The following is an 11,562-nucleotide window of genomic DNA, read 5'->3' as shown; positions in this document are numbered from 1 at the left end:
AAATGGAACAGGTGGGAGAACAGGTCTCCAAGAGGTATTTTTGAAGTAGAAGGAAGGTAGGGTTTAAGGCATTTTAACATGGAGTATGTCTTACAAGAGAAGGCTTGTGAAGGGGGCTGGAAGCACAGATAACTGATGGTTTGGGTGGAGGAGAAGTAGCTGTCTGGGTGTAATTGTGTGGAAGATCTGAGTTGAGGAAGGGTGGTGGTGGGGATAACGTGGTAGAGGCCTAAAGGAAGGAAAATGCTACTGCCAGAATTGCTTTAGTCAATGTTAAGAGCAATATTAATGACCACATTAAGAGGTTGGAGTGCAGAAGAATGTAGAGTGGTGAAAATAAAAACTGGCGTGTTTTCCATGTGAAGAAGAGAAAGGAAAATACATTAAAAAGAATAAAATTGGCAGATCTTTAGGCGAGTGCAGATGGCTTGGGGAACAGGACTTTCCATTTTAGCTCTGTTGTCTTTTAGTTCTAGGCCCAACAGGTACAGTTCCCAGTGGTAAGCTTCTAAAGAGCTCTCAAACCCCACAATTTTACTGCTAAAAAAGATTTTACTGTTTTTTATAAGGATAGTTTGATAAGGAATTTGAGCTGGCTGCCTTACCCACCCTGCCAGCACTGGGTTGGGGCCATCCTGGAGATCAGAGCTCAGAAGACTCCCAGAAATATCGGGATCTTGTCCTATAAAACACGGTGTTGACGCTGCAGCTTGGTTACAGGGTGTCCAGCTGGCCAAAGCTGTGTTCATATGGGGTGCACTGGGGTACAGGGACTTGCTCCTGCCCCGTTGACTGTGTCCCTCTTCCCAGAAGTGGGAATGTTGACCCGTGAGAGACTGAAACGTGGTTTCCCAGGGCAGCACTCAGTGTCTGATGTGTAAGAGCTGTGAAGGGCTGCTGTGCATGCAGGGAATGCAGAATTACAGAAGCATCTGAGTGAAACTACGGATGTTTGGCCTTTAGAAAAGTTTTTTTGGGTTTTCAGCATTTTGAAGTTGTCTTTTTTTATTTGTTTGGGGTTTTGTTTTGGTTTGTGTTTTTTTGCTTCTGTTTTGTGGGTTTTTTTGGTTTAAAAAAGAACTAATTAGAGGGGTTTTTTACATTTTCACCCCTTCTCTTCATGTACCTGAATCTACCTTCATCTTCCCTTCATCTGCCTTCCAGGAAAGAGGCAAGGATTTGGAATTCTGTAGTGCAAGGACACAAACTGCCCTGACACACAGCTTCTGTTGCAGAGGAAGAAGAAGAAGGAAACAAGGAGGGTTTTTGCTGGCGGCTGTGACTGTCCAGGTACAGTGAAAACAGTGGGATTTCCAGGAGAAGGAGCAGAAAATGTTGGAAGCGGATGGGCGATGGGGAAACTAAGGAAAGGGGGGTTGGGGGATGCTCACGGAGCAGCGGGGCTGAAATCCCCGCGCGTGGGGAAGGGCAGCAGGCGAGTGACACTGGGCCGTGCCCGCGGTGCTGCGAGGGGAGGGTTGGCTGACACGGGGGTGAACCTGCGCTGGGCCGGGCTCTGCCTGCTCCGTTCATCATGATTAAGCCCCTGGAGTGAGGGTGTGGGAAGCACTGTAATTGTCGCCCACTCTGGTAAAGGATTACAGTTTATGGCTCGCGAGCGGTCAGGGCTGGGAAGGGAAGTGAACCGGCAACAAAATTCCTTTACGTACATGTTAGCAAAGAGAATGTTACAAACTGCGTAAGCCGGACGGCCTGTCTGCCCTGGCGTTGGGCTCTTCCCAAGGGTTGCTGTGTGTTGGCTCTCTGAAGTGAAAAGACCAGTGTTAGCAGTTCCAGCTGGGATCCTCCTGGGCTGCTCGGGCTGCCTCTGAAGTCAGAGAGCTTCCCAAGGCCCACCTGCTGCTAGACAGGAGATTCAGGGCACAACGCACAGATTTGGAAACAAATCTCTTCATCTCGTTTCGTTATCAGCCCCAAGCACGAAGTGCATTCGATGGGTCCCTACACTTTATAAAGTGTGTACACATTTGTTTTATCACCAGTGTTGTTGGAAGGCCAGTGCCGGAATTTTCACCTGTTGCCCTTTACTGACTATCAGTTTGCTGCTGTTGGATGGGAGGAGAACTAGTCTCTGGTTAATGCAGTGAAGTGAAAAGTTTGCCACGTGGATTGATTTTTAACAGGTCAACCCCTGTTTCACTGCATCGTGATTTCAATAATTTAGTACGATGCAGAGGCCACAGAACCTCCGGTCTGAAGTAACTCTCGGGTTACTTTATTTGTAACGCCGGAGGAGAAGATGTCCGACCTCGCCCGTGGCACGTTCGCTGCATCCCGGGAGCGATGCTCGGGGCAGCGCCGAGCGGAGCCCCGCGGTCCCGGCCGCAGGACCTGCCCTGGCCCTTCGGCGCTCCCGCGGGGGGCCGCGGGCCCGGCTGCGGCGGGCTCAGGGAGCGGCCCCGGCGCGGCGCGGGGGCGGTCGGGGCGGGGCGGCGGCGGCGGGGGCAGCCCCGGTGCCGCCGGGGAGCCCGTCCCGGCGTGCGCGGCTCCGCTGCCCGTCCTGCCTCCCGCTCGCTCTCCTGCCCGGCGGCGCCTGGCGCAGCTCCCCGCGGCACGGAGCGGAGCGGAGCGGACGGCACCAGACGGGACGGGACCCCGGCGGGGCTCGGTGCGAGGCTGGACGGCCGGGGCAGGGGCCGAGGGCGGCCGGCGCTGGCGGCGGGGGGCGGCGGGGGCCCGGCGCGGCGCGGAGCCGGCGGGGCGCGGCGCATGGCCGGGGGAGCGGCGGCGGCAGCGGCGGCGGGGGGCATCGCCACCCTGCCCGACGACGGCGGCGGCGGCGGCGCCTTCCCCCCCGGGCACTTCAAGGACCCCAAGCGCCTCTACTGCAAGAACGGCGGGTTCTTCCTGCGCATCAACCCCGACGGGAGGGTGGACGGCGTCCGCGAGAAGAGCGACCCGCACAGTGAGTGTGTCGCGGCACCGCCGCGCTCGGGGCTGGGGCGGGCGGGCGGCTCCGAGCCCGGGCAGCGGGGCTGCGAGAGGGGCCGCGCCTCGGCCGCCGGCCCGCCCTGCTGGAGCCTCGGCAGCGAGCCTTGCTTGGGAAGCGCCCGTACAAGAGGTGTCGTGTGTGAATGCACGCGTGTGCGCGCCGATGTCCAGGGTTAACAATCACGCAAGCACGCACCGCGCCGGCAGCCGCGGGATGTCCCGGCGTGAAGCCTCGCTGGCCGTGCCACCTTCAACCTGCCGGGTACTGAGAGCTCGTCCGGCGCGCAGAGGTTCTCTTATGTGCTTGAAGGTGTCTGAGTTTGTTTGCGTGGCCCTTAAAGAGGTGTAGTGGCACTTGACCGCTTCGCACGGCGGCGGTGAATGCGTGAGGTGCATCGAGGTAGAAAGGAGGTGGTTCTTCCTTCCAGCGCGGCGAAGTGCTCGTGAATAGGAGTACTCTTATAGGCATACAAGTACTCTTACCAGCAGAGGTGTAAATCTGTCCGAGGAAGCAGGGTTTATAACGAAGTGCTGTCAGAACACCTTTTTTTGTCTTAAAATGTTGTGGTTTTTTTAACATAATTTTAAGAACGGATTAAATACACATAAAACTCAGGGATTCCAGCAGCAGCAGTTTTTCCTTCGATACCTGATCTCTGGGGGGAGGAGGAGTCTCCTAAGCTGGGAACACAGGTTGAATGGTTGGTGTGGTGTGAGGGTTGCAGGGAGCGTGTGGCAGGTCTCTGTCACAAACACAGGCTGCTCTTTGTCCCAAGAACAAAACGCCTTTTGCAGACCTCAATTTTGAAAGTATTCAGTACGGAGGGTTTGTGGATGTAACGGTGATGTGACCATGAGGCATCTCCTCCAGAGAAGGTACAGGGAGCTGCTGCACAGCCCATCTGTCAGATTGTGCCAGTGTGACTCTTGGTTTGAGAGAATTTATTCCTGCACAAGGTGTGCAGGGCCTGCCTGCAGGCACTTGGCATAAAAAGCAGGTGGAATGCCTTACTGTGATCCTTCATATGCTTTGCACCTGTGCTCTGAGTGAGGGATGCAGGGACCGGGCTAAACTCGGGGGACAAAGATGAGAAGGAAGTGAGGAGAGAGACTATAGGTTCTTAATATTAGTTTCCACTTTAGACATTCACCATTTGCAAAACAATTGATTTTTCCCAGTAATTCCAAAGAAATCCTGTAGCAGAGCATTCACAAATAACGACATTGCCAAGTTGGGCTTCAGTCCGAGGCTGTTCTACTTTGTGACTCTTTGATAGAAATACTGTATTTATGACAGGCTGAAAATACATGTGGAACTATGTATTTTGGGAAAGTTTACTATCCTTCAATAGGCCAACAAGTATTCTTAGGAAAAGCTACAGGAAGCTTTCAGACTTGGTCCTACGCTTTTGCATTTTGCCCTTTCTCACGTGCTGGTTTAAAGGGAAGCTTAGTCAAGTTTGTAGCCAGTATAATGCAGTAAAGGACTGAGCATGGACTTGTGACGTGCTGATGCCTAAAGCAAAGCCTTGATTCACCACAGAGCTGAGTGGCTTGTGTTTACACAGACCCCGTCGGTTACTGCGCCGGATCGAGTCTGTGCTGGAAAGAGTGCAGGGATATATTCAGCTTGCTTCAGCCTTCTGTATTTAGGAAATGTGGCAATCCTTACAGGAAAAAGGTCTCATTAGTTCATCAGACGTGTCACCTCACCCCCAGAAGTAGCTGTGAAAAATACGCTGGAAATGTGCAGGGACGTGATGTTGAGTTGAGGGCGTTCAAGGCTGAAGGTGGGTCCCCGACATTGCAATGACTGTTGGGTTCTTGCCTTATTCCCTAGAGTTTGCTTTTTGTGGTGGAAAATGCCAGATAGTGGTGCATGTTGTTCTGTGCTCACTTGGCTGGGCCAGGCTGCCCTGAGTGGAGGTGATGTTTATTGTTGCCATTTTTTTCATAACAGAGCTCCCCCATAATCATCTCGTCCCTCCCCTGCCTTTTTTGTTATTCTGTCAGGAAAAATAATGCTATTTTTACATCCTTGAGTCTGTCTAATGTGTTTTCTCTTATCAATGCTAAAATTTTTAACTGACTTCTCATGCTACTTTTCTGGTAGTGAATTCTGTATGAAAATCTTCCTAGTCTTGGTGGTGCCACCTTATTCTTTCATGTTTCTGTTTTGCTCTGTAGCTTTATTTTTGCTGTAATTTCTTTCAGGCTCTCCCTTTTGTCTCTGTGCTTTTTCTTCCCTGTCTTTTCAATACTACCTGATCACTAGTATTCTTTCCCCTTTCCTTTGGCACTTGTGTGAAGCTTCTTTGACCTTTTGAATGAAAGGTGCCAACAGGTAAAGGAAAACTTGAGTTGTAAATGTGTGATGTGGCCTCTGCCCTGTGCTGCAGCAACTCAGATGCCACGGGGCTCTTTGGGTACCCTCAGCTTGGCACTCTCTGCCAGCTGCAGAAAAACTCCCTTTGTTTAAAAAGAGCAGTTTGTAAATGTGGTACAGCTGGAAGGCTGGTGGGATTTGCCTCCAACAAGCCCACCTGGGCACAGGAGTGCCACTGTGCCTGAGCTGCTGCCACACTCTCCTTTTCTCATTATCAGACAGCTCTTGGCTTGTTACTTTCTCTTTCTTCCTTTTTTCCCTTTTGTTTTTTTGGTGTTTTTTTTTTTTTTTTTTTAAATGTTTGTTTGTTTTTCCCTTTTTCCTGGAAGATCTCTAGTTCTGAGAAGCAGAAAATAATCAGCGCTCGAAGCGTCAGCGAGGCGCGTTGCTGCAGCATTGCATGGTTCACATCCTCAGCATCCTTGCTGTAAATACGTCACTCTGCTGCACTCTGACCCGCTGAGTGCTGCTCTGGGGAAGTCCCCGTGAAATCTCCTGGTATGCCTGGCTGGCGTGGCAGATGGCAATAAATCCTGGGCAACGTGAGGAGACTTCTTTAAACAGAGAAATTAGCAATGAAAATATTCACCTCGAACAACTCACGGTTGTTTTTTTAGTTAAGCTAAAAGGTTTTGTAGGATGGTTTTGAGGAAAGAAATGCAATGGCTGCAGAGAATTTGGCTTAGAAATAATTACAAGACAGTTAGGAGAGATGCTTGTGGTAGCTGCTATTCTTATGAATTAATTATACAAAATAGCATTTCACTAGCACGTAATCCTTTTTACTTTCAAAGGAGGTTCCTGTTTTAGAAGGCAAATTACTACCTCCTTATGTTTCAGACCAAAGTTTAATACTATGAACAAATTTCCATAATCCATGTCCTTTTTTGGTGGCCCCCTTTCTGCCTCTAGTACACAGGGACAGCTTGTTTATAATACACGTCTGGTTTATGTCCTGGCCCCGAGAGTTTTGACTGTTTCACACTCACCCCGTTCACCTTCGTTTGTTCCTAATTGCGTCGTTAATGAACTTAGGAATGGAAGTTGACGTCCACTGGAATTGGAGTGGTGTGATTCACGCAGGACAGTACGTCCTACATGGCCAATGTTGCCACATCAGATGTGCGGGGTGCAGTGACTTCAGTGAAGTGCCCCTGTGGACACACTCTGGGGACTCTGTGCCCAGTTGTTTTCCCTCGAAGAGGTAGTTTGAGACAAACAAGAAACAGAAGGCGCTTTCTGAGAGTTTTGTTGGTTAAAGCAAAACAAAAACCAAGGCTGTTTTGTTGTTGTTGTTGTTGATCAACAACTTCTGCTTTATGCCCTGGAAAACTTACAAAGAACACAGTGTTTTTGGAAAGGCTTTTAGAAACTCTCCAGAGGTGTTTCCCTCAAAGAGGCTACAGTGCTGGCGAAGGGGAAAAGCACAGGGAATGGAAAGGGAGCACTTATCCATACATTTAAAAATGTCTAATAGCACAGCTGGTTCCCTTCACAGTTTCCCTCCCTGAGGAATGGTTGGCATTTATATATTTCCGTAATTTCTCAAGCAGCTTTGCTTCATGGTGAGCATAAACCAAGACAGTGTCCAAGGAATCCCGAGCCATTCTCATCCAGTCCTTAATGAGGTGATGAGGCCCCAGCCTCTCGCTCGGATTCAGCAGTGTGAGCTGAATCAACCCTGCATATGTCTGAAATACCTTCTTTCTGCTCAGTACCTGGCTCCTCTTCTGTAAATATCTGAAGAAAATATAAAATAGGGTAACACTGGTCCAGGAAAATTTCTTCTTAAGGAACTTCTTTTCCAAAGCAGTCATTAATGTTAAGATTTTGACTTGTCTCTTACACAACATTTAAATAGTTACTCTATAAATGTTTTGAAAAGACTCTTTGGAAAGTATAGGCTGATTTTTAGAGAGCTCAGTCAAGACAGTGGAAATCTGACCATTGTTAGAAAACTAACAGGGGTCCTCAGAAAGAAAAGGTTGAGCAAATGTCAGGAAGTGTTTTAGTATGTTCAGTACCCGATGTTTAGGTTTGTATAGGTGCACGAGTTGTTTGGGAGTCTGAAGATTAGGAATGTTTTGGTGTCCCACAGATGTGGCCGGAGGTGTTGTTGACAGGGCACCCACCTTGTTCCAAATCTTAGCACTAGGTGAGAGGCGACTTTTCTTTTGAAAAAAAAAAAAAAACACCTGCTCCTAAATGTTCAAATCTTCTACCCAAGTCCTTCTGAAACAGACTCTTTTTGAATTACTTTTGATCTGTTGCACAGACCTTCACTGCTTTGCCAAGTACTAACTCTGTGACACAGCCAGCATAGAAATTCCTCCTGGCTCCAGGGTATAGCTGGTTTTAGGGAACGAGGTAGCAGAGACCCCCGTGTGCACAAAAACTGAGGATGTGCTTCTTTTGCTTACTTTGTCATAGAAATACCATCATGTCTTCTCATCTTTCATCGTGTCTGCTAATCCTCTGTCCCACATCTTACTGAGCCTTGCCCACCCTGCAGGTGTGTGACCCAGTAACAGGTACGCTCTGAAGATGGATCAAGACAACCTGAGATGTCTCTGGTGGGCCATGAACTGTCCTGCCTCTCCCAGCTGTTTTCCACCCAGTTTGGAAAGGGCTGTTGGGAGGGGGAAGGTTCCCAGGGCACCACCACTGACAGGTACACTAGAGGGCAGGATTTAGCCCGTAAATTGTCTCTCAGGCTGGTAGAAATCAGGAGCGCTTTTTAGGTACTTACAGGGCCTTGCTTGCAGAAAATGATAGTCCAGCTCCTCTTAGCCACTGGTGAGTAAGACAAATATAGATAACAAAATAACGATAACATGCAGTGAGGTTAGGTGGCTGCTGTTGGTTTTTATTTGGTTCATAAATGCTTGACATTTGTGCAGCTAATTCTATGAAAAGATTGATCCTGCGGTGGAGTCACATTGAAAAACGTTTTACAGAAAATGAACTATTTTAGTAATTTTTTTTTAAGATATGATTTGTTTTGACCTACTAGAGGATGAGACTAAATTGCAGTTAGTCAAAATCTGTGGGTTTGGGGTTTTCTTTCTTTCTTTTTTTTTTTTTTTTAAAGTGTGTTTCGGTGACGTTACTGTGGAGTTTTCAGAGTTGTTCAGACTCATCTGGTGTTAGAAAAGCGGCTTCAGGTTCTGTTCTGTAGTGAAAGCAAGAGAAGTGCCAAGTGCACAGACAGCTGAAGAAGCAAGAAGAGATGTAGCACTGGTTTCAGCAGTAGAATTAACAGTTACAGGGTTTGAAAGATGCTTGGAGAGAAACCCCTGAAAAATGCCCCCGTCTTTGTTCAGTTTCCACAGAATGCATATACCTATCGTACTTTCTAAAAGAAAGGGTTCCTGTTCCAAGGCAGTTCTTTGGGCAGAATTCTGTTTAATTGCCCTTTAATTAATAAATGTCTCAACCTGAAATTTAAATCATAATCTTTTCAGTAACACTTTGTTTATGTAAAATTTTCCCAGCTCCTTGGATTACATTTACGGCGAGCAGTTTTAAAAAAATAATTATTTGGTTAATATGGTTTTTAGCACCTTTGGGAGCGTTGCCCTGGGATCACTGGCCATCCTTTTCAGGATACTGGAGAGGTGATTGATTGTACTGAAGGGGTTAATAACCCTAGAATTAATTAATGGTGCTTTTTGACTGTCGGTGGCAGCGTGTTTAGTGCAATTATGTAATAAACCTAAACCAGACTGTGTAACACTCACACAAGCCAGAGAACGCTCAAGTTACTGCTACTGAACAACTTGTGTGTATGAAATCTGTAAATTGATTATTCATCTGTACCAAGCAGTACTTGAAACGTTTATGGCACGGTTTTTGAAGCCTGAAAGTTGGTAATGGGATAGTGTTTCATTCCTGATGGAGAATTAATTGCCTTTGCTTTTATTAGTACTTGTTTTAGACTGCCTATTTCAAAATAAAGCAACTCTCTCAGCTTTTGTCATTTTCAATATCATGTTTTTATGGCAATGTGTGCATAAACTTGCTTTCCTGTCTGCCTCTTCTGCTGCCTCCAGACTTGTCAATAAAAATATTAGGAGGGTGGCTCTCTGGAGTGCTGGTGGCATTTCAGCGTTATTATCTTACGTAGTTTTTTGTTTGTTCAGGGCAGGGCCAGATTTTGACTGGAGCCTGATACGATGGGCCGAGAATATAAATGAGATGATGTCTGCAGAGCTGGGTGGAGGTTGTCTTGCACGAACTGTCATGGTGCACTGCTGGTGGAGGGATCCTGTGTGAACCCGTCGCTCGTGTTTTGACTTCCAGAAGTTGAAACCGCATGGCTCCAGTGATTCAGTGGAGGAGGACACTGAGGGTACCGGGAAATGGCAAAGTAGGACCAGACTCTGTGGTCCTTTGCAGTGGCAGTGTGGTGAAATTATGCTCTTGACTTGGCAGAGCTTGTTGGCTTCTCTCTTACCTTCTGATGAGATTTCACCAGATCTCCTAAACCCACAATCAACCAGGATTCCAGCTGGAATGTGCAAGTCACAAAATCCCGACAGCTGCGGCCGCGGGATACTGCGTGGCGGTGTGTGTTGTAAGAGCGAGGATAGATGTCAGTTGTGATGCAGCCTGAAAGTATTTGCAGCCTGTTTCTTGGTTCTTTCCTTTCTGCTCTCAGGCTGACCCACGATGCAAACTCTCACCACGCCAGTGCGTTTTATCAGACATTCTGTGGAATGGAGGGACACGGACTGTCACCTGAAATGTCAACACTTCAGGTTGGAATAGTCATTTTGGGGCCATATTACCAAGAATGTTCATACAGGCCCACAGCTCTGGGAAGACCAATCGTGAGACTGACATTTCTGGATCTAGAGAACTACATCTGTAGAGTAGCTCTGTGCAGTTATTCCACTTGGACCTGTTGGTACCTGCGGCAACAGAGATGGATACAAAAATGGGAGCGTGTTTTAATGTGGAGAAGCAGCCACTGAGGACCATGTAGAGGCTCTCATCTCTGTTTAGAAGTCACCTAGGGAATCCTGCTGGACAGACTTGATAGGCTGAGCTGTTTTTTGGGAAATGGTATGTGGATTCAGTTCACTGGGTTTCTCCACCTGTAATGGAGCAGATGGGATGAACGGCTGCACGTGTGCCTGGCCGTGCCTCTGAGTGTGTAAATAGGAACGATTCATTTAGTGGTTTTGCAGATGTTTACAGACCTCCCTATGGATGTTTTACTGACAGTAATGTAGTTCATCCAGGAAAATTGAGGGAAAAAGACATATAGTGCCCCTGTCCTTGGCAGTGCAGGAATTCCTCAAAGCTGAAGAGGTCCACAGTGATCAGTCTCTCGTAACATGGCTCAGGATTGTCTGCGGGATTCTGTATTAGGAGAAAACACTGCTAGGAGTAAGAGACGACAACCTGCTGATTTGATGTGGTGTAAGTCAGGGCAGTGTGATTGCTAGTGCTTGTAGCTGTCATCCTTCAGAAGCATGTTCTTCCAGTGATATCTGGAGCAGTGTGGATATTGAAACCATCGCACGGATTCAAACCAGCATAGTGAGCTCGTAGTGACCACAGCTTCTGCCCAAAGCAGCAGGGACTGAAGTAGCTTCTTCCAAGCTACAGATTCCAGGGTCTCTCTTTTGTTGTCAGGAAAGTGTTCATGTCCATTCTTAGCATGGTTTGGAAGTATTCAAAATAAGCAGGGAGAGCTGGAAGCTGGGGAAGTGACTACAGCCTGATCCCTCTCTCTGTGGTTCTGCAGACTCAAGTTTTGGCTCCCCAGTACAGGCTGGGTCCCACAAAGTATTCTGCCTCCTCACAGTGACCCTAGAGGGTTGTAAAATTGAGGATTGTTACCCAGTTAGCACTGTGCATTTTATTTTCAGTTAAGGAATTTGTTTTCTTTCAAAGAACATTTCTTCACTCTCTCAGGGCTGCATTCAAAAGCAAATTAGAGCCTTTTTGTGAAGACTCTGATTCATTACTATTCTGGGTCAGCAGCGATGGACAGCTCTTGTCCTTCATTGCAGGTCATGCTGTTCCCCTGTGGATGCATTATTTAAAGGTCAGCAAAGGGTGGTTACACAGCTTGATGGAAGGGGATGAAATAGATGGAGCATGAAGTAAGTCCCTGGGCTTAATGTTGCATTTGCATTACCCTTGCAGTAAAGGAGATGGGCAGGCACCAGTGGAATACTTGTGTGCATTTTGATTGGGGTTTTTGTTGTCTT

At 47.8% G+C, this 11,562-nt stretch overlaps 1 protein-coding gene across 1 annotated transcript in view; it reads left to right on the top strand.

Annotated features, from left to right (window-relative positions):
• The first annotated feature begins 2,639 nt into the window (after nt 1-2,639).
• The window catches only part of FGF2 (fibroblast growth factor 2), a 25,638-nt gene continuing 16,715 nt past the window's right edge, over nt 2,640-11,562 (top strand). Inside the window, exon 1 of the mRNA XM_050320699.1 lies at nt 2,640-2,926. Within this exon, the coding sequence (XP_050176656.1) occupies nt 2,731-2,926 (196 nt within the window). The 5' untranslated portion in view covers nt 2,640-2,730. The remainder of the gene's footprint in view (nt 2,927-11,562) is intronic.

This window comes from Myiozetetes cayanensis, unplaced genomic scaffold (genome assembly GCF_022539395.1).
Source record: "Myiozetetes cayanensis isolate MyiCay16 unplaced genomic scaffold, myiCay2020 scf24, whole genome shotgun sequence".
NCBI lineage: Eukaryota > Metazoa > Chordata > Aves > Passeriformes > Tyrannidae > Myiozetetes > Myiozetetes cayanensis.
This window is presented reverse-complemented; position numbering and strand designations above follow the sequence as displayed.